The sequence below is a fragment of the Uloborus diversus genome, chromosome 2 (genome assembly GCF_026930045.1).
Source record: "Uloborus diversus isolate 005 chromosome 2, Udiv.v.3.1, whole genome shotgun sequence".
NCBI lineage: Eukaryota > Metazoa > Arthropoda > Arachnida > Araneae > Uloboridae > Uloborus > Uloborus diversus.
Window position 1 is genome coordinate 99974454 of NC_072732.1, and position 24257 is coordinate 99998710.

Here is a 24257-nt window from a genome sequence, read left to right on the forward strand (position 1 = left end):
CTGGATCGACCCCTGAAAAATCCTGAAAAAGTTCAATTTTTCTGTCACATTTTCCCCAATTGATAATAAACTAAAATTTTTACACCTTAAACACCCTGTTCAGGAATTTGATAGATGGGGGATTTGTAGTATTTTCTGTAGTGTGGATTGGCATACGTAGGACAGACTAGATACGCTCTTAAGTTCTGTATAAAAGAACATGAAAATTATGTGAAAAAACAAGATTTTAAACGTCCTGCAACCATAATTTTGATTTTTCTTCTGCCAAAATTATCCATGGTTGCCCTTCCACTTGCGATTTAGATTTTTTAGAACCTTATTGTAGCTGGAAAAATTCTACTTTATTATTGAATAGTTTGTCGGGCATGCCCCCTTTCCCTACTGTTTGGAAACCTTTCCTTTAATAAAAATTTTTCTGCCTATGACGTTTTTCTAAGGTACAGATGTCCTTGCTGTTTTCTGCTGATGTAACATTTCCAATTCCGGCCACTTCCCTGAATTATACTCATCCTCGTCTTATTTTTTCTCTTTCACTTGTCTGTTGTCGAACTTTGTCTTCCATCGTTCTTTTATGCACTGATGAAATGGTTTGGTTTTGTAACCCCGAAAAAGCTGTTTGCAGAGTTTTTTAACTGCTTTTATTTGTGCATGTATACACGTTGGTATATTTTTATTCATTTCATTGTACAAAGTTTTCAACTGCTTTTTTTACATAAAAACATATATGTCTAAAGTTAAATAAAAATAATTTTATTTCTCCGATTTATCACATATTTTGTTATTTTATCATCACAAAAAGCATATTTCCCATAATTTATTACTAATTCTAATACCAATTTGGTCATTTTTATTGAATGGTATTTCCCCACCAAAGTTTTTATACATTTCCTGGATTACAGATGCCAAATGTTTTCCTGATTTTATTCTGAAACGGTGTTTCAAGAATCTCTTTTCATTGATCAACTCTTTTCGTCAAGAGTATTTTTCATCATCACTAGGTTATTTCTATTCTAGACTGATGTGCCCAAATTAAGGGTGAAGTTGTAGTCTTCAGATACTGTAACTGAGCTGTTTGGTATTATTTTCTGTTTATGTTCTTGAACTTAGTGGAAAATAATTAATACTTACAATGAAATCCCCTTACAACAAACTCCAAGTGGCTAATAAAAGTTTTCATTGTAACGGAATAACCTTTAAACTTTCTTTATTTTTATAAAATTTTGCAAATCTACACTCTATTATAATTTTAAAAACAACATTTACCATTATATTCTGAAAAAACAAAGAAGAAAATATGATGTTTTATTCATCGATCATCTTCACAAAAAGTTTATTTTCTTTTACAAGAGATTTATTCCCATAAAATATTACAAAAAAATCTAATTATTATGAACGCCACTTTACTGACCCCAAAAAAAGTTGAAATCTTGCTGACCACTTTGCAAATTTATGCCTCACATTTGGCAATGGCTTTTGGTGTCTCATCAGCTTACGTTTTGGCATCAGCAGCTTTCCACCTTGAATGGCTCTGTTTTGAAAGTACAAGTGGAATTTTCATATTACGATCTGTGAAAGTCGTTTTTTAATTTCCGAAAACAGCAATAAGTAAAAAAAATATTCAAACTGATGTTGAGTGAAACATTTTGTTGTGTAACGAATATTTGAAAAAATCGTTTCACTAAATTGAGTTTTTTTCCACATTTTCTTAATCAGTTTTAAAACGGGACTGAACGTCTTGCTCCTTTTTATATTTTTAGGATGATTGGCCTGCTTCACTGAAGTCTTTTATCACAGACTGTTACAGATTAAGTGAGATACGCTTTTCTGGGCAAAATGTATCGTCCTTTATTAAAGGAGAATGCAAAGTTCACCAATATATTGAAAAAAAGACTCCTAAAAAGAAACAGGAAGAAATCAAAACTCTATCCTTTCTAATAAATGAAATTTGTGACAACACTAAGTGTAATACTGTAATTGATGTAGGATCTGGACTAGTAAGTTTAAAACTTTTTTTTCTTAATAATTTCATTTTATAAACATTACGTCTCATATTTAATTGAAAACTTTTATTATCATATTTTAAGTACTGAAGTTTTGCCTATTTTTATTAACTCTTTTATTAGTTTCACCTGTATGTATGTATGTATGTATGTATCTTGTAACGGAATTTTGCAGCTCAAATTTTGCCCACTTCCTGCGATAGAATTCTTTTGAAATTTGGCATGCGACCTCAGACCCAATGACAATGCAATATTCTATAATCAAATTAATTAATTAACTCTTTTAATTGTTAGTTTCCTGCAATTTTAATCAATATTTTGGCATAAATCCAACGATATAAAAAAGGAAAAATTTAAAAAATACATTAAAAAATGCTCGCAGAAATTATTTAAAAATCTATATATATATATAAAACGCTTATGCGTGGCGCAAAACGAGCCTTTATTTCTTTCTCTCCGTTGGCAACGATCCGCTTTGTTTACGATTGTTGTTTACAAGTGCTGTAGATTCGCTTCTAGCGTTAGATGTCTAGCGTTAGAGATTTGGTTTTTGAATGAGTGTGTTTTCGATCACTTGAATATAATTTACAAAGAAAAGATCAGTGTGCTTGGGAGTCTTTAGATGAAAGATTTAAACGCTGATCGGTAAGAAATGCTGCCGATAGGATTAGGAGCGCAAATGCACGACGTGAACCGCAAATTGCAAATCGAGTGAATTCTGTACGTGTTTTGAAGCATATAACAGTAATAGTAATGAAACTGGAGAAAAATATTATTTTAATTTTAAAAAAATGCTAATAACACTGATACTTATCCTCGAATACCACTTATTTTATCCGATAGTAACGTGCCTTTTAAATTCAAACGTGAACAATTTCCTGTTAGATTAACCTTCCTAATGACTATAAATAACGCACAGGGTCAAACTTTTGATAAAATTTTTTTAGTTTTGACAAAACCACTTTTCGGTCATAGACATGTCATATGTAAGGTATTCAAGAGTCATAGTATCTGAAAACCCAGAAATTTTCTATCATGTATGCAGAGAAGTATTATGATTTTCTTCTTTTTTTTTTTTAAATCCTTTGCAAAGTTAATGTTGATGTCGAAAGGTTTTTCCCTTAACCATAGTGCTTACAAAAAAATAAAGTTCCCTACTTACTAGGGCTGCAGAGTCGGAGGAAAAATGTCTTACTCTGTCTACAGGATTTTTAGAGACTCCGACTCCTTTACCAAAAATTAGTCTTACTCCGCAAATATTGGCAGAGCTGGGAATTTTGAGAGAAAATTAGACTCCGTCTCTTGAAATTTTAAACCTTCGACTCCGACTCCTTTACCATAAAACCAGTCTGACTCCGCAGCCCTGCTATAGCTTACCAGGAAAAGAAGGTAAATGACCTTAATGCAAAAACATCATTTGTATCATTTGTAATAGGTTGTTTGTTATTATTTTGGAATAGATAGGATTAGCGAGACCATGCCTCTTACTATTTGGTGCTTTCTGGAAGATTCTCCCTATTACAAATGATGCAAATGATGTTTCCCTTCAAGGTCATCTGCCTTCTTTTCGTGTTCAATTTTAACTAACTGCAACCTGTTAATACTGAAGTTTTTTTTCCCAACCGCATTTTTTTTATTTACAGTGAAGCACCGCTTTTACGTTTTTGAAGGAACCATGAAAAAAGCGTACAAATGAAAAAATTACATTGCAATTGGTAAATTAATTGCAAATAATGGTACTAATTGGTAAAGAAAATGTATATTAGACCCTCCAGGGACAATTTTAAAAACGAACAGAAGAGAAACGTATAAACCGTGCTTCACTGTATTATGTTATTCCACATAGACTAAATGAATTTATTGGACAATTCTCATTTCAAAGCATGTCACTTAGCTTTGCAATGCATTGAAGTTAAGAACTGAACCACAATGACAAAGTAAAGCAACAAATTGAATCCTGAAGACCTGAAGAACGAAACATTTCATTCTTTTGCAATGGCATTGATGTTAAGAACTGAACCACAGTGGCAAAGTAAAGCAACAAATTGAATCGTGAAACCTGATTTTACTGCTAATATGTTTTCACAAAATCATTTTGATCCTCTGCTTTATTTATAGTCATTAGGAAGGCTAATCTAACGGGAAATTGTTTACGTTTGAATTTAAAACGCACATTGCTATCAGATGAAATAAATGGTATCCGAGGTATGACAAATAGTAGAGTTATATAATAATCAATAATTTTTTTTGCTACAATAATATTTCTCTCCAGTTTTATAATTATCAGTCTTAGGTTAACCCTTTTTCTTCAGTAAAGTGCATGATTAATCGGTAAATGTATTCGGAAACACTTGCGAAATTCTTTCACTTTGAAGACGGTGTGCATTTGTGCACCTTAGAGTATTGGCAGCATTTCTGACCAATCTGCCTTCAGATCTTTCATCTAAAGACTCCGTAGCCCACTGCTCTCTTCTTCGTAAATTATATTCAAGTGCTCTGAAGCCCCGAGGCTCAGTGGTAGCCCTTCCACGCTGCAGGTCTGGGTTCAATCTCCGGGTTGGGCATGATTGATTCAGCTGTTCATTCCATCAGTGGATCGATAAATTAAGTACCAAGTATGCTTGGGAACTAAACCCTGGGGGTTCCGCGTTAGGCTGACCTCTTAACCGGAACATCTGCCTAGCACCCCAGAGCCCTTGGTCAGAAGGAGTGAGATGGGTACAGTAGGCCTTGGGGGCCCTCATATGCTGTCGTGCCACTGGATTTGGTTTCTTGTCTCTTAAAATACTCATTCTAACATTTTTTTTTACTAAATCACTGCTTTCAGAGAATGTCAGAAGTTGCTTGCTCTTTGACACTGTTAGACATTTTAAAACATATATATACACATATTTTGACACTGAACATAGTATAGTTAATGACCATGAAATGTTTTTAAGTGTGTTAACATTGTAGGGTTTTTTTTCACTGCAATTTCTTTTGCATTTAGTAAATGTAGGAAACAAAGATTACATTATGTTTGTAATTTTAGTAGAAAAATGTTCCTTTGCATACTTTTCACTTTTCTCAAAAGATAATGGAATTGCAAACTTTTGCTTTATAATACTCCAATGCACGAGTTGCATGTCAAAGTAATTGTCCCCTTTTAAATGTATGAAAATCATAAGTTATGATATTCATATTAAAAAAAAAACCTACTTTTTTTAAAAATACAGATAAAGCTAGACCAATATTTGGTGATCGGTGAGTGAGCATAGCGAGCTCGGATTGCGAAGCGGTCCGAAGGAACTGCGTAAGCAGTTCCGGAGGTTGGCGAGCGTCAGCGAGCAGGGGGCGATAGCCCCCTAGTATCTACAAAAACCTTTAATTTTTCTGCATCAGACAAAATTTGTTCCAATGTTCCAAGGTAATTAGAACATGAAATATAATTGTTTTTAACTAATTTCATGCCAAAATTTAGGTGAGCCTTCAATTGGAAATTCATTGCTGATCAGACCATCGTTGAACAAAACTTTTTTTCAAATGCATCTCAAATTTTCAAAATAATATAAATATGATTTCTGCAAACATACATCGATGACTCACAGTAGCTTCCCATCGGGGTGCCCTTGTCTTAATTTTATGATATTACCTCGCACTTATTTTATAAATAATTTCGTCAATTAAGTCCCAATCTGATTCAAATTTTCATATTCCGCACAAAAAAAAGAAAAAAAAAACTTTGCCTGATAATTCTCCAACATAAGACTAAAAAACAGAAAAAAAAATAATAGTTTAAAAAACTAAAAAAACACGCTTTCCTTGCAAAATGAACTAAAAAGTGAAAAATAATCTTTGGCTGATAGTAGTTGATCAATCACTCAATTTTAATGTAATACAAAAAATTGTGGGGGGGGGGGGGGGGAGGGGGCTTCTTATCAGTGGTCTTGAATTTCTTTCATTTGTTGTCCAAGCAAAAATTTAAATAGACAGCACCCCATGCTTTTTTGTATTACATTAAAATTAAGTGATTGGTCAACTACTATCATCCAAAGATTATTTTTCACTTTTTAGTTCATTTTGCTACGAATGTGTGTATTTTCAGTTTTTTTAAACTATTATTTTTTCATTTAAACTACATTATTTGGTTTTATCTAAATACAGGATATCAACAATTTAGTTTATTTTCTGTTATTGATATAGTAACATGCTCTGTCTTCTACCAACTTAATGCTATTTATTTATAAAATATTGCCTGAAGTCAAATTTAATTTCCCAAAGAATTCTCATGAAAGTAGTACAAATCATCAAGCCCCGACTATGAACGTCTGAAAAACAGAGCATAAACTTTGTTTGATGCTCTTTTCTTCCCTGCTTGTACTGAATAGTTGTGACCAGGGCTGTATAGTTGGGGGGGGAAATGATCGACTCTGACTCCGATTATTCTAAAACCTTAGGCTTTGGCTCTTTTACCCCAAAATTAGTTGCCAGAGTTGTGAATTTTGAGGGAACATGGCAGACTCTGACTTTTAAAGTTTTAAGCCTTTGACTCCCGACTCTAACTCCTTTACCCCGAAATCAGTTGGAGTTTGCAGCCCTGGTCGTGACCTGTCTCAAGATATACAGGTGTGGCCTTAACATCCCAAGAAACTGCCCTCCTTTACTTTACATTTTTGGGGTTTTAAATAATGATGCAATGCATAGTGATTTGGCCAAATACCGAATATTTGGCTATTCAGCCACCAAATAGTTTACTAATTTTTGTCTTAAACCGAAACACAGGTGGTATTTAAAGCTCAGCTTTATGTGGTTGATAATTCAGTATACATCTTGTATGTAAAAATCAGGAACATTTTGCCGCTATTTTTGAAAATAAAGGTTATAAGAAAAGGGAAAATTTAATGAGCATTCTTATGTCAAAAAACATACTATTATTATTCTTTTGCACAAAAAGGGTTCACTTCTGCAATCGCAATTTTTGTAAAAGATTCGATTCTTGGTTACAATTTTTGTTGCTTGTTTCTTTTATTTTGAATAAATACTAATAAAATTCTGTGCTGTAGCTGTATTACATTATTTTTTTAATAAATGAGCATTCATTTGCAACTATCGGGAAAATTCGTGAATACAACGATTCCCACATTTTTCACGTAGTCAGCCGGTTACTGTAATTATTTAGTCCTTTCAGTCAGACCATGTAAAATTATAGCAGAATGTGTAAACATTTACTTCTATAGCTTCTACTTAAAAGTATTGGACTAAAATCAGGAAGATGTTCACGTTTTCAAGCGTTTTTTTTTTCTAAGAAATGTTTGAAAAATTTTCGGAGGTTCTGCCTTGCATATAAGTTGACCCCTTAACTTTTAACCTTGTTTTTTGCACTGAATTTCTGGACTTATAGGCGAGTATATATGGTATAATTTCTCAGGTTTTCGTAATGCTGTCAAGTGTAATATTCGTTGGTTATTAAATGTTCAAAATTCTTATTTCCTCTAGGGTTATCTAAGTGAAACTTTGCATTACAATTATGGTTTGCAGTGCATAGGCTTAGATTCTTTACCTCATCATGTTAAAGAGGCTAAAGTTCGTCGAAAAAATGGTAACACTTTTAGTTAATACATTTTTGCCTTGTTGTATCATCTAGTTTTAACTATTTATTCTATACTGGCCACACATCCAACCCCCAAAGCAGAATACTACTAAATTTGCGACGTACGTCGCAGAACAGATGCCTGAGCTGCAGAACAATTCTGTTTAAATGTGAGAGGAAAACTGACAAATTTTCTGCAGAAATTCTGTAAATTTCTGCAGAAATCGCGGGTGCCGAAAATCTGCAGAAACTGCGGTGCAGAAAATTGCAGAAACTGCGGTGCAGAAAATCTGCAGAAACTGCGGTGAAGAAAATATGTAGAAACTGCAGATTTTCTACACGTATCTTCCAACTCAAGATAGAATTTTGCAGAAATTCTGCATAATTTTTAAAATTAGAAGAAAATCTAAAATTCTTGCAAATTACGATAATTTGGCGGAAAGCTCGCGATGTTGAATTCGATAAGTCCTTTGTAGCAATTTCCCAATCGATCTTCATCCATTTCATTTTCCGCCACACAGGTATGTTTTGGAAACATGCCAACATTGAAACACGTCCATCGCCAGAAATTGCGTGTCACATTTGAGATTTCAATCCCTTTGCATCCAGAAAATATTTCAAATATTTAGAAAGTTTTGAAGTGTTTTATTATATACAACCAAAACTCTACTCATTTCATTTATTATTTCAGTAATTTTTTTTTTTAAAAGCATTATTTTAATTACTCTTTCATGCCATGCAAAATTAACCAAAAAAATGTGGTTTGATACCTAGGTTCAGATTTTTAGAAACTTTGTATCTTTGCTCTTTCTATGCATTTTAGAAAGCATATAAATTATTTTTGGAGAATCTCAATCGGTTTAGGTTTGACACCTTGTTAAAGTTTTTTTTGATTTTATAGTTTTCATGATCAACTAATTTTACAAATTCAGTGCTCTTTAATTAGTCATTTGGTTGAAAGCTGTGAAGGTTCCGGAAATATATCTCATTTCCACAGAAATAAATAGCAACAGTCCAGTTATATATATATATATATATATAAACTATATATATATATATATATATATATATATATAAATATATATATATATATATATATATATATATAAACCTCCAATATGAAACGATTTTGATTTTTGGCACGCAATTTGTGGAAAATGTCAACGTTTTTTCGCGTACAATGCTTGAAGTACTTGCAGAACAATTTTGGTCAAATGATTTTACGTTGCAGAACATTGTAAAGTATTCTGCTTTGGGGCATCCAACATTGTTTGGTGCTTGTTGTCAATGGCAATTACAAGTGCATATGTGAGAGCAATAAGAATTCTCCCATGCAAAGCATGGATCTAAGCAGAAAAAAATAGCTATGAATGTGGCCATTTGTCTTGCACAGCTCCATTCTTTCCTGAAAAATGGGGCTTGTCATACTTCCTAGGGACATGTATTCAATTGTTATTGCAAATTTGTGCCAAACAATCTTTGATTTATCTGTATTATTCAGCTTGGTACAAGATGATGGGTTACTCTTGGAGGATGGTCAGTTTTGGTTTCAGTTAAAAAAAAAAAATATTTTGATTCGCTTTCTTTTATGCCATTGCAATCCTTCATGTCTACAATTATGAAAAAAAAAAAAAAAAAGAAATCCAGCAGAGATTGCTTGCCTTGATTACAGCTTTAATTAATTTATTATGTTTTCATCATTTGGTAAATGGTAATAGCAAACCAGAAATGTGGTAATAATGTTTGAAACGGGGAGTGAGAGCTAGAAACATGGAAATGAGAACAGAAAGATAAGTAAGCTCAAGTTAAATAAATGATGTAAAAAAATTAAATTGCTTAAGAGAAATGGAATTAAATTTGAAGATTTAATTTTTCCTTTCCCTTCTAATGTTCACAAAATAAATACTAAGTATGTCTGTATAATAAACTAATAAAAATTTCAGTGAAGGAACATTTGTGATTTTCCCCCCCTTCTTTTTAAGTTATCGAGTCATTCCATATAAAATCAACAAATTTTCAGAAACCTCCGTGCCGCACCATTTCAGATTTTGATGAAATTTGGTTGGTAATATGTACTAACATCATGTACTCCAAAACAGTTTGTTTTATTTCTTGAAAAAATTTTTTTCCTGAGATATAGCCCTTTCGTTGCTCCGCGGATGCGTAAAATTTGCTTTTTTTGACCTTTCTTCTGGGAGCTGTAGTGGATTTATTTATATTAGTCGAAAGATCAAATACGGCTTATTGTAAAGCTAAAAGAATGAACTTTTGTTTGTGCATAATAAAAAACTATTTAAGTTAAACCTAACTAGAAAACTTTCAAGGTCAAAGCGTGGTTAAAAAACTGCTGTTATGGTTATTTTGGGCATGAAAATAACAACGAAGGAACTTTCAGTAATAGGCTAATTTTTTTTTCTGTTGCACTTAGGTATACATACTAGAAGCAGAAGAAAAATTAAGCTACTACTGATAGTCCTTCATTATGAAAAAATTGCTTAAACTTGAGAAAAAATGAAAAATGTACTTTTTCACCCTCCAAAAAAGCCCGGTAGGTAAGGGGATAAAAATCTAAAAATGCCATGGTAAGAAGCCGTCACATTGCCTTTTAAAACAAAACAAAAACTGTCTTGTTATTCCAAGGCGTAGAGGAGATATAAGCGTTTCAAAACTGAAACATTTAGGGGGTTTTTTTTTTTAGCACAAGTTGGAGTATTATGAGTATTAAATGAATCTGCTTTGTGAAATTTGTTAATTTTTCGATATAATTAGTCACAAAACCGATTTAAATTAAATCTAATAACCACTTAAAATTATGTTCTATTTGGTATTTATAGCACAAATGGTTTTATTGTAAAGTGTAAACATTTTTTTTTTTTTAAATTTTGGATTTTAGTCAACGATAATTACCAATTGGCAATGCAAATAACGAATTAGTTTTCCAAACGACATAGAATTAAATTTGCAGATAATGTAAGTTTCTCATAAACAACTCAGCTTCTGCTTTTTCTCCCAAGTCTTTTATTTGATTTGACAATGCAGCGCTCTTAGAACGAAACCTTTGTTACAAAGGTTAAGTTGTATGATGGAGGACTCTTGGAGGTTCTATTGGAATCTTTACAAAAGAGATATGTCATAAATTACATTACCCTAAACATTCAGAATTACATTCAGTCATTGAATTCGCAGATGAAGATATAAAATTATTTTCAATTAGTGCGGTGATATAGAGAATGTTTGTACTTTTCATAGGGAAAAGTTTTTGAACAGATACTTTTATATTTATGGAAAATCTTGCTCCGACCCCTACAATATTCACTCAAAATCTATTAAAAATCCCTAAGACAAATATCAATTGAACTTTCAATGTGCAATTCTAATCTGAAATTAATTCCAGGAAAAGCGTTATGTTCAAGATGTTTGGACAAAATTAGAACCTCTAAACGAGACACAGATAGTGACATTGAAAATGAGTGCTTAGGCACTTTTGAACCGAAACCTGCTCTCGTCAAAAAAGTAAACAAAGCTTGCATAGCCCTTAACATTTCTCCAGTAAATGCACAGAAGCGTTCAGCTGAAGAAAGGGATTCAATTTTAAAGAAGAAAGATAGTAAAATAGCTAAATCTGCAGCTGAAAAACTAAGTAAAGCCTTTGGTTTGAACATTTCTGCTGACAATGAGAATTTCTCACAAAACTTGCATTGTAATTTAGGTAATGAGTATGAACAACTAATTCACAAGCTCAAAGAAAAAATAAAAGTTGTATTTTATACACAAGAAAAAGTAAATATTTTAAGTTTAGTTCCTAGTAGTTGGAGCATTGATAAAATCCAGAGGGAATTTAACGTCAGTCAGTACCTTGCTCGACAATCCAAATATTTAGTACAAAAAGACGGTATTCTGCCAGAAATTCGAAAGAATAAAACCAGGAATAAGCTTGATGAAACTCAGTCAAAACTGTACATCAATTTTACGAAAATGAGAACAGTAGAATTCTGGCCGGACAAAGAGACTGCATATCAGTCAGAAAACCTGACGGAGAAAAAGTTAATGTCCAAAAAAGGTTAATTTTATGCAACCTTAAAGAACTTTGCAGAGCTTTCAAAGAAAAATATCCCCTTATAAAGATAGGGTTTTCAAAATTTGCAGATCTGAGACCTAAATTCTGTATTCTAGCCGGAGCATCTGGAACTCATTCTGTATGGTATGCATCATCCACCAGAACGTAAAACTAATGCTCTCGGCCTTGAAATCAGACATAGACTACAAGTATCTCCTCACTTGTATGGTCTGCAACACTGATAGAGATTCTTGTATTCTTGTAAAGTGTAGTGAATGTGCAGGAACAGATAAGCTGCGGGAAATACTTGATAAAGGATAGAAAGATTTTGAAAAGAATGAAACAGAGATAAAATGTTCACAATGGGTATCTACGGACTGCTGCGAGCTGTCAACCAGTCTTCTTCCTTTTGCAGAATATTTGGAGAAGTTACATGAAATGTTAGAGAAACTTAAAGTTCATCATTTCATAAAAAAAAATAAAAAAAAAAAATAAAAAAAAAAAAACAGAATTCATGAACTTAAAGAAGAAAGATCTGCAAGAGAAAGAATGCATATATTAATGGGAGACTTTTCTGAAAATTTTTCTTTCATTATACAAGATGAAGTACAAGCATAACATTGGTCAAGCAACCAAACAACAGTTCATCCTTTTATGTTATACTTAAAAGAAAATGAGGAGTTGAAAAACCGTTGCTTTTGCGTAATTAGTGACTCATTAGAACATAGTACTGCAGCTTTTCACGCTTTCCAGAAATTAGTAATTGAAAATTTAAAGGCATACTTTCCTGATCTGAAAGAATATTTTTTTTTCTGATGGGTCAGCTGCCCAGCACAAGAACAAGAAAAATTTCATAAATTTGTGTTACCACCAACAGGATTTTGGAATGAAAGCTGAGTGGCATTTTTTCGCCACATGCCATGGAAAGGGACCATGTGACGGTATTGGTGGGGCTGTTAAAAGGATTGTGAAGAAAAGCTAGTCTTCAAAGAACATTAGAAAACCAAATTAAAAATCCGCTTGATATGTTTGAGTACTGCTCAAAAAATATCAAAAATATTGAATTTGTATTTTGCCCAAAGCAAAATATTGAAGACACTAAACATCAATTGCAGGCAAGGTTCGAACTTGCAATTCCTGTCCCACAAACAAGAACTTTGCAGTTTTGTTCCTGTCAGCTTCGGGATTCTTCATGTCCGTTTGCCATCTCTGTTAGAAGAATTCAAGGCTGTTACTGTCAACAAAAAAATTCCAGTAAAACGCTAGACACAAAACTGTAAACACGAAGTAAAAACTAAAAGCAATTTTTGTGTAAAATTATATTGTGTAAGAATATTTACTTAAACCTGAACGTCATTTATTGTACATAATTTTATTTCACTATATTTCAGTTAAATTTATCTCAAATGTGTTTCATTTGGTAACTAGCATGTTTTTTTTTTTTTTAACATTGTATCAAATAGCATGCAGACAGTCGTTTTGTATTATTTAAAAGCTTATATCTGATTTTCACCAAGAAATAAAAGGATAGTTTCTGTTTTATTTTAAAGGACAATGTAAAAACTTAGCGATGTAAAATTTTATCAAGTGGTTATTTGATTTATCTCAATTATGTTTTGTGTCTAATTCTATAGTTTTTTACTGTAGCAGTTTATTGGAAAATGTCGTCTGCTAGCTGAGGGCAATTTTTTTTTTTTTTAAATAAACAAATTTCACAAAGAGATTCATTTAACGCTCATAATATTCCAACTTGTGCAAAAAAAAAAAAAAAAAAAAAAAAAAAAACCCTAAATGTTTCAGTTTTGAAACCCTTATATCTCCTCTACGCCTTGGAATAACAAGACAGTTTTTGTTTTGTTTTAAAGGGCAATGTGACGGCTTCTTACCATAGCATTTTTAGATTTTTATCTCCTTACCTACCGGGCTTTTTTGGAGGGTGAAAAAGTACATTTTTCCTTTTTTCTCAAGTTTAAGCAATTTTTTCATAATGAAGGACTATCAGTAGTAGCTTAATTTTTCTTCTGCTTCTAGTATGTATACCTAAGTGCAACAGAAAAAAAAATCAGCCTGTTAATGAAAGTCCTTTGTTGTTATTTTCATTCCCAAAATAACCAAAACAGCAGTTTTTTAACCACGCTTTGACCTTGAAATTTTTCTAGTTAGGTTTAACTTAAATAGTTTTTAATTATGCACAAACAAAAGTTCATTCTTTTAGCTTTACAATAAGCCGTATTTGATCTTTCGACTAATATAAATAAATCCACTACAGCTCCCAGAAGAAAGGTCAAAAAAGGCAAATTTTACGCATCCGTGGAACAAACAAAGGGCTATATCTCAGAGAAAAATTTTTTTCAAGAAATAAAACAAGGTGTTTTGGAGTACATGATGTTGGTACATATTACCAACCAAATTTCATCAAAATCAAAAATGGTGCGGCACGGCCCATTTGTTGATTTTATATGGAATGACCCTATCATGTCGCTTGACATCAAAACCATGTTTTCAAGATGCTGTGGTATTGATATTTTCAAATTTCTAGTGTAATTAAGGCAAATTATAGCATTTGAAAACAAATACAAGTATTTATTTTAAATTGTAATCCTAAAGCTATTTATATAAATCATTGAGAAATTTGAAGTATAATAATGAACTTTTTAATAGCGCATTATAAATACTCTGAAAATTTTGAATAAAAATGTCAAATTTTCTGAGTTGAAATCAAAGTTAACTAGTCTGCTTGTAAGGACAAGTAGTCATATTTTGCCAACAGTTCATTGAATGTGAAGGTACCATTTAGTGGGGGGGGGAGAAAGAAAAAGAAAAAAAAAAACTTGTGTACAATGCTAATGATATTTACCTCTCGGAAAATTCTTATGCAAGATAAGGTGTTGAATTTCTTTTTGTAATGCCTTAATTTTCAAATATAGTTAAAATACAGAAATGAAATAAAACTCTTAAATTGTTAAGTTTGCTTTTAAAGCTTTTCAATTCTTAAAATAAACCTTCAAATAACCAAGTTAGCAGTTTGGAACATGCCAAGGTAATGAGTGTCGTTTACAAATTATTATATTTCAAAAATATTGAATTTTTCTTTCTCTCCCACATTGTAACTAGCACACTCATGTGCAGGGTAGCACATGAAAAGAAAGACATGTAAAAAATTTTAGGTATGCATAATTGATTTGCTTAGTTAGCGTTTTTAAGCCCAGGTCATGAAATTGACCGTTTATCCTAGAATGACCCTGATCATTACATTTTTCTTTTTCTATGGAGCTTTTCTTTAGTACTGTTGATTTTTACTTTTAATGTGAAAATATTTGCTTGTTTTATTTGTAAATCATACATTGATACTATTTATACTTAAAGTGGGCTTTTCAAATGTAAATGTGCATAAATTCAGAAACTTTTTTTCGAGGTTCTCTGTCATTAAAAACCCCTTACGGCCGTTACGTTCAAGTACTTTCTTTCCATTCAAAGTCCTTAACCTTTTAAACGCCGCTCTATGTTCCAAGTGTAAAATATTGAATTGTTTCATGAAAACAGGACTCTTGAGCATCCTTTTACTCAAATGCAAGAAGAAATTTTCAAAAATTTTTTTTTTATCTAATGTTTTCAATACAATTCTATTTTGCATGAGTCACAGATGTGAGAGCAAATGAATTTTTGTACCCACCGTCGCTAAAATGAATCATGTTTGTTTAAGACAATTTTAATTCAATTAAGCAAAATTGTGCGTGCGTTTTTTTTAAACATGGAATTCTATATACAATTTCAAAGAACTTACGAGATATCATTAGAAGTATACCTTGAACCCAAAATATCCATTCTCTGATTATTTTAAGAATTTAATCACAAAACAGTATGAAAAAGCAATTACAAAATTTAGATTTTAACTTATGTGCTTCGAAAAATGCATCTCTCTTTTTAATTGCTAAAACTAGGTAATAATAAATTTAAACATTCTTTTTTCAATGTCATCAATCTACCTGTAGTCCTTGGTATTGGTACCTCATCGTTTCAATGCTAACACTAACAACGAAAAGTCCCGTCGACTCCATGTCTCGAAACAATCATTACAAAAATTGTGCAACACTCTGCCTCCCCTTTGTTTCACTATTTACAGAAGAAAAAAAACTTATTTTACTAAACAAAGTCAAAGAAAAAAGACTGCTCTAATGCATCACGTTTGTCGGGGAGAGAGAGAAATGGTCAGTCTCATATGCTTGATTCATTTAAGCGGCGTGTTTGATTCAAATATGTTAAATGTTAAAACTGAATTTCGTTTCTTTTTTGAGGAATTGATTCATTAAAGTGGCCGATTCAATTACCCGTCGCTCACTCTAATGACATTATCCATAACTTACAGTTCATGTGTGTGTATATTATATGTATACACATGTATCAAGTTTGAATTTGACCTAATCTGCCAAATGAAAGGGGTGTTAGAAGAGCCCAAGTGGAGCATAGAACTATTCATTATCCTCTGCAATTTGTAACCATAACCGAGTGGATAGAAAAAAAATGAGCCCAAAAAAGAAAAATTTCTGAGATGAGGAGTGATTTCTGAAATTTTTGGAAAATCTCCACACAAAATGGAAAAATATAGGAATGTTTTTCCATGGACACATATTTGGAAAAACAGACAAAATACTATAAAATAACACTTATTTCATCAAGATAGTTACATTTTTTCAACAAGCTACAAGCTTTGAAACATTTGAAGTACTCAAAGTTGAATTGGTACCAAAATCTGTACAGGGCATTTTCAAAAACAATCGTTTGAGTTACAATCGGTCATTTAAACTCCATGTAAGATTATATGTGACAAAATTAAAAGCTTTAAAAATCTTTACAGCAGTACACTTAAAGTTAACATGTTATACTATTAAAATTACAAAGTAAATTCATTAAAAGAAAAAGAATTAATTGAAAACAAGTTAAAAATTGTAATTAAAGCGATTTACTAAACAATTGTTTTTTTTTTTTTTTTTTTAACACAATCACTTAATATAGTACATCTACTTATGTAGCTTTAAATATTTAAATAATAGTTAGACCACCTAACTTGCTGCTGAGTGTGGTGGAGGGAAAAACCAAAAATCGTAAAACTGTAAAACTTGAAAAAATAGCCAAGCGCCATTTAAGCATGTTTTACTTCACTTATGAAATGTTTTAGTCTTCTAATAAAATTTTCACCTTCAACTTTTATGACTTAGCTATGATCAATTCGGAAATCACATTGTTATGAAAAAAGTAAATGCACGAAATTGTTACATTAAAATCACCCTTGTGACGAAGTTAGTTGTCAATCAAAGTATTATAAATTACTGTCACAGAGGAAGATTATGTAGTCTTGGACCAAAAACGAAGGAGTTTTGAAGGAGTTAAAACCAAAATGAAGGAATTTTGAAGGAGCGTACGAACCTTGTGCAGAGGAGAAAGAAGAAAAAAAATCGATCAAAGGTTTTTGCATTTTTGAGTAGCATTTAACGTCCGACAAAAAAAAATATATATAGGAGTTAGTGAGAAAATATAGGAAATATAGGAGAATATCTGACAAATTGTGAAAATATAGGAAATACAGGAGATATAGGAGGACTATGAGCCCTGCAATTACATGAAATCCAAGAGTCAGAGTCAATCATTTTTTTCTCTGTGTCTAAATTTTTCCCAAAGCTACGGAGTTTTGAAGTCGGAGTCCCACTAAGTTTCGGGTACAGGAGTCGGAGTCGACTGCTCTAAAATTTAAGGTGTTGGAAGATGGTCAACAAGAGCTGTTTCAAACAAAATTTGTTTGAACTAAATTTGCAATTTAGTTCAGGATCAAGATTGACTTTCAGTTTCCCCATAGGTGCTTATGTTGAGGATTTTAACTGTTCAAAATTGAACAAAAAATAGTTCAAATAAAAAAAGGAAATATGGGAATGGGGTGTCCTTGCCGAGATCTGTCGACCAAAAAAAAAAAAAATCTTTTGAATTGGACTATTCACCCAAACGTTATTTGAGGGTGAATTTTTTTTGTTTGTTTTTCAGGATTTTTAAAGATGCATTAAATTTTACTTTATGCTTCTTTGTATGACTTTTACTGGTAAAGTAGGCCAAAAAGAAATGGATGATTGAGGGACGCTCTGGAAAGTCTCACGTGACCAAGGAAAGGAATTTATTGCTAACAGATTGAAGCCTAAGCAGGGTACTTGAGAAGAGCTGTAAACATCTTCATTTCCACATACAAAGCGATTTTTCAATATCACTCCCACCCTAAAACTGGAGACGAAGGGGAGGGAGGGGACAGAAAGGGGAACATTGAAAGGTCAAAATGTCGCCCATCTGCTTTTAGATGCATAAATAGAAGTTGTTTTCAATTCTTAGGCTTTCAATAATCAGATAAGAGAACTTACGCAGCGGCGTAAATTCCCCACTTTTCAATAGTGGATTACGCCAATGTTCCCTATCGGGGAAAAAGAAGTTTGTTCGCTTATAAGATCGACATTTTTGTTGCAAATTATTATTGGTCATTTTTGGTCATCAAAAAGGATTCCTATTTATTGTTACTCTAAAATATCAAAACAATTAAGCATTTCTCAAAAAATATATAAATTTTTTAATCTGTTTCCGTGAAAATCGGTAAAAAAGTACATTTTTGCGAATTTTTGGAGAAAAAAATCAGTATACTAGTTTTTTTTTCAAAAAATCATGTCTATTTTTGGCAATAAATAGAAAAAAAATTAAATCCCCCCTAGCTAAACTTTATTTTTTACGATTTTTTCAAATTGATGTTCCCGTTTGGGAGCATTGGCACTTAAAAGGTTTTAATTTCTGCAGTTGACCACACATGTTGTAGGGGGTCTAAAACAATCTTTTGAGTTTATTGTTTGAACTTGTTTTCAGTTTCTCTTCTTGCTTTTAATCTATCAGATTTGCACAATTTCTAATGCCACTGTGTATAGTTATGGTTGCTGGCAAAACAGTCGCATTCATTTGATTTGTAATTAACTGACTTTAAGTTTTACAAAATCAACAGAATTTTTTTTCCTTGAAAAAGTGCTGTAACTTCATCTAATAGCAATTTTATTTTTATACAGTAAAATCCCGTTGTGAGGAACTTCAAGGGAGCAAAAGTTTTGTTTGTTGTTTTGGGTTTTTCACTGTCATGAAGTTCGTCATTTTGTAGAAATTAAATCTTTAGAATGAAAATTTATTTTGTTAAAACGGATATTTTGTTGCATTGGTACTCGTTGTAACGAAATTTCTAGGGATGAAAATCTTCCGCGGATCCGCGATTTTCTGCCTTTTGTATTTTGTTTATTTCCCGGCCGCCAAGCATTTTCAAGCGATCGATTGCTATCGCGTTCTTCCCGTCAGGATTTTTGCTGACTCACGTGTTCTTTCTAAGGTTGAAAGAAGAAAGGAACTTCGTTTCGTGGGTGGGGAGGGAAAAAGGCTCAAGAATGATGTAGAAAGCGTCAGCGTTTATGCATTTTGAAATGGATTGCATCCACTTCCATAACCACACTCTCATTTTTATCTACTATGCCATCCTATCACTTAAACCTTTATAATTTTTGCAGACTATTATTTTCAAACCTTCTTGTATACATATTTTAGTTTTTGCTGAAGACTTGTATGCTCATTGTTTTGCCACGCCCATTTCACAGCCACTTTCTAGCGATCACACAAATACCCCCTCACTTTCCTTCTGTCCCGACCTTCCCATCAGGATTCTTGCTGAGGGACACATTTTTTATTGAGTAGAAAGAAGTAAGGAACTTTTTGCTGTTGGTGAAGAGGGTGGAACAGGAGTGGAGGAGGAAATGCTGGAGAGTGACAGTGCATGCAATCGTTAGATGTAGCTTTTGAAATCCGATTGCATCCGCTTCTGTAACACTATCTCATTTTTATCTGCTATGCCATTCTACTGCTTAGACAATAATACCTTTTTGTAGACTAATATTTTCAACCCTTCTTACACTTGATTTGTTTTTGTTTTTTTAATAAAGACTTCACGCCTATTCAAAAATGTTTATCCTATTCCATCCGAGTTAATTTAAGCCAACATCATTCTTCAATTCTAGTTTTAATGCTTATCAGACTTACCAAAGATATAGATAGCTCTTGGAGATCTTAATAAATTTAAATTTATTTTAATTACACTGTGTTATTTTATTATGACAGACATGTAAATATAGGAAATTAAAGGTGCTTATATTCTCAAATCATGACATAGTGTTTAAAACTTTTTTATCAATTTGAAAATAATAATTTTTATGCTAGGGATTAAAATGACCATCAGATGTCATTTTGTAATTATGGTGTCCAATGATTCAGCTTGTATAAAGTGTTTAATTACAGTCGAATCTCCGTATAGCGAACACTCTATTTAGCGAAGTTCTCTATATAACGAAGCATGTTTGGTGACACTGAAAGTTTCAATAAAAAAGCATGCAAATCTGTCTCTCTTTAACGAATATCAAATGGCCAAATTTCTCTATTGCGAAGTTTTTATGTGGGAGAAAGACGATGTTTCCGAAAATAGAAGTCTTTCTTCTGGTGCTTTTGTCGAGGATTACTCATACTACAACTTTCTTATCTTGTCTTTCAACATTCCTTTCTTTTTGTCACTTGTGTCGATGGAAGGAGAGAGACTTGAAAGGAGGAGGGAAGAATTCCCAGAGGGGGTGAGGTTTCTTGAAAATGTGTTGACCGGATGTGGTGTGATGAATTCTCACTCTTGAACTGACGTGCACATTTCGCTCATTTTCATCTTGCTCTGCAACGTGCTGCGTTGCTCAAAATGTCGGAAGAGAAAGTGTTTAACCATAAAAGAAAAAATTTCACTTCTCAATGATGTGGAAAGTGGCATCAAGAAGAAAGATGTAGCCGCAAAATATGGCATTCCTGCTAACAGTGTATCCACTATACTAAAAAATAAGGATTCCATTTTAAGTAAAGCTGGTGAAGTAGGGAATTCCAATGCAAAACGAGTACGATTGTGCGTGTATGACGACGTCGATCAAGCAGTTTTAAAATGGATTCATTCCGTGCGGGATCAGAAGTTACCTTTGTCAGGTTAGCTAATTAAAGAAAAGGCATTGCAGTTTGCCAACGCATTAGGCTACTCGGAATTCCAAGCAAGTGTTGGATGGTTGGACAAATTTAAAAAACGTCACATGTTGGTGCACAAAGTAGTTTCAGGAGAAAGTGTTGATGTGTTGGATGAAAGTTGTGAGCAGTGGAAAAATGAAGTGTTAAAACCGGTATTAAAAGAGTACCAGCCAAAAGACGTGTTTAATTGCGATCAAATGGGACTCTTTTTCAAATGTCTCCCTGATAAAACTCTTACTTTTAAAGGAGACAAGTGTTTTGGTGGAAAACGTAGCAAAGACAGAATTACAGTATTGGTTACTTCAAATATGACAGGGGAAGAAAAGCTGAAGTTGCTAGTTATTGGGAAGAGTAAAAACCCTAGATGTTTCAAAGGCATCAAATCCTTAGAAGTGAACTATCAGAACAGTAGAAAAGCTTGGATGACAGGCGAAATTTTTGAGAAGTGGTTATTGGACTTGGGCAAAAAGTTTGGGAAAGAAAAAAGAAAGATTGCATTATTTGTAGACAATTGCCCATCACATCCACCTGAAGTGAAATCCAAAGTGAAGAACATAAGACTTATCTTTCTTCCTCCAAACACTACCTCGAAATTGCAACCGATGGATCAGGGGATAATTAAAAATTTAAAAGTCTACTACCGAAAGCGAATTTTGCGAAAAATGATTGCCTGTGTTGAAGAAAACCAACAGTTTTCTAAAACATATGTAGACTTGAGGACTTGCATTTCAGAATTGTCTAAAGCTTGGCAATCTGATGTGAAAGTCACAACAATTTCCAATTCATTTAGAAAAGCTGGATTTGCGAAGGAATTTTCATCAGGAGAACAAGAACAGGAGTCTCACGTGGACAGTGAGCCAGATGTTACAGAAATTTGGGACGGTTACCGTGAGAAGAATAGTTTTACAGATGATGTCAGTTTAGAAGATTTTTTCACAATTGATGATGGTTTGTCAACTACTGGTCATTTGACGGAAGAAGAAATTCTGGACTCAAATGTAATGAGTAATGATGACAATGATGAGGAGTAAGATCAAGATACGGAAATATACTACCCATCGAAACCATCCACATATGAGATCAGAAAAGCTTTTGACACCATTCGTTGCGGATTGCAATACCAAGAAGATGTTCCAGAAGAAGTGTTTAAATCACTTCACTCTTGTGAAGAATTTTACGAAAAATGTGTTTCAAAAGTGCAGCAAAAAATCACGGACTATTTTCAGTGCAAAACTACTGTTGTTGACTAAATTTAGGTATGATTTCTTTAACCTATTTATGTAAAAATTTACTAAAATTCACCAATTGTGCAACAGATGCAAGTGGCATTCCTAATTAAATTTTAGTTAATTCATTTAGTTTCATTTTTTAAGTTGTTACTTATGTTAAATTAACTTCAAAATACTCAATATTTTTCGTGTTTTCATGTATATAACCTTAAAAAAAAATAGGATTTAACTTCATGTACATGAAAAATTAACCATAAAAATTTACTACTTTCTATATAGCGAAGTTTCTATATAACGAACCTTTTTAAAGGTCCGTTGCGACTTCGTTATATGGAGACTCGACTGTATATGGAAGTTTTATAGCATTAGATGTCACATTATAAAGTTTTAATTTCACCTGATTCGTGGGCTATGGGAAATTGAAAGTGGTAAATGGAATTGATATATCTATTAAAATCTTAAATAAATGCAAGCTTATTTTATTAATTCATTTGTTTGCATTTCTACTAGTAAAAAAACAAAAACAACATTTATCTATTAATATTTAAAAGACAGTATAGTATCAATATAATTTCGTGTAATGTAAAATATATGCATATATTCAAATTTAAAGTCTCGCGATTTTTCCTCTTTTTTGACACTTACAGTCATTTTACTGCACAGTCGAATCCCGACTTACGCGAGGGATGTGTTCCAAGACACCTCGGGTAAGTCGAAAGTTCACGTTGTGAAGAAGGGTGTGTAAAAACTTTTATAAATATACCCAATTATTTTAAACACTTCTAAACGCCACCTAAAACTGTTAAAAATCATTTCTCAACTATGCATTACTGTTCCTTACGTAAAAAGCTGAATTTTTATTTGTATTTTTAAAAAAAAACCGTTTTATTCAACGCAAAATACTGCTACAATACACGAAATCAATGATTAATGGGAAAAAAAGATATAAAATGAACCAGTATGGTACGCAGTGAGTATTGTATTTAATAAGAAAAACAAATGACTATAGTTGTAATGTATATAGTAGATCCAGTAATGATATTTTTAACTTAATAAAGTGAAGATCATGATGATTTATGCTGCTTGATCCAACTGTTATTCTTATATATTTTTAAATAAACTAAGGGGCTTTGCTTCCTGCTCGTTTACGCTCACCAACTCCCGAAGATTGCTTCACAATCTTAATTGATTCGCAAATATTTAAATCGTCAGTTAAAAACAAAAAGATTAAAAACGCATTATGAGCTCCCTTTGGATCAAAAAAGCACCCCTTCCAATGAATTCAAAATAACTTGTACCAACTTGCAGAGCCGTAAGGGATAAGGGGCTCCTGAGCATTGCAAAACTGCAGTTATGTATATTCATGGTCCCAGTAATATAATTATGCTCTTTAGTTCCGGGCTTGAATTGAGTTGCTTTTCCGTTAAAATCGAAAAGCTTAAAGTTTGTGAATAAGGGAAAGAAGAAACATGCTAATCGAAAAGACGTAACTATGGCAATGCCAAATAAAACATCAATAATTTTAATGGAGATGAAAATAATTCGATCTTGATTTTTAACGACTTTCCTTTCCTTAACGACTTTTTTCCCTTTGGAGATAGCTCAGTTTTTCGACCATTGGTTGAGTTAGATCTGGAGTAAAAAAAGCCGCTATTTTCAGTGGTGTCAAAAAGAAAACTGTAGGACTGTTCCTTCGATTTTTACTGATAGATTTAATGAAGAAAATAGTGCCTAAACTTTAGCTAAGCCTAAAAAAGTTCAAGCTCTAAAAATCAAATAACTCCCGCCTTATTTAAGTTGGAGCTTTGAAACAAATTGCGTAGAACGCAGAAAATTCTACCCTTTCCAACAATATATAATATTAATATGTGCAAGTAATTTTTCACCCCTTTAATACGCAATAATAAGCAATTTAGGCGAAATTTGAGCCTTAAAAATTAATTACAAAAAAACTAATTTGAATTTTAAAAAATAGAATCCCAGGTGCGACCCCCCCCCCCCCCCCCCCCGCTGTGGCTCGGAGTAATTTCGTACAAAATTTCAAGGCTGTAGGTGCTATGGGGTCTCCTGGATGCACGTCCGCCACAGACTTCCTTCCAAAATTTCTTTGAAACCTTACTTTTATTTACTATAAAGAGACAACACAGTTGCTTCACTTTTTTTTTTAATAACGTTTCCATCTATGGTAACACACCTCTTCCTGGTTTCTTAAATTTACAATATAGGAGCAGCTTCCATTTTTATAATTTTTGTATTTTCCTTAGATACTGCTCAGTAAACTTTTACGGATTTCCTTTTCT

At 32.6% G+C, this 24257-nt stretch overlaps 1 protein-coding gene across 3 annotated transcripts in view; it reads left to right on the forward strand.

Moving 5' to 3' along the window:
• LOC129235305 (probable methyltransferase-like protein 25) overlaps positions 1-24257 on the forward strand; it is a 71345-nt gene that overhangs the window by 21588 nt on the left and 25500 nt on the right. For all 3 annotated transcript variants that reach the window (XM_054869034.1, XM_054869035.1, XM_054869036.1), the window contains exons 3-4: positions 1758-1994; positions 7476-7578. In XM_054869034.1, coding sequence (XP_054725009.1) covers positions 1758-1994; positions 7476-7578 — 340 coding nt within the window. The remainder of the gene's footprint in view (positions 1-1757; positions 1995-7475; positions 7579-24257) is intronic.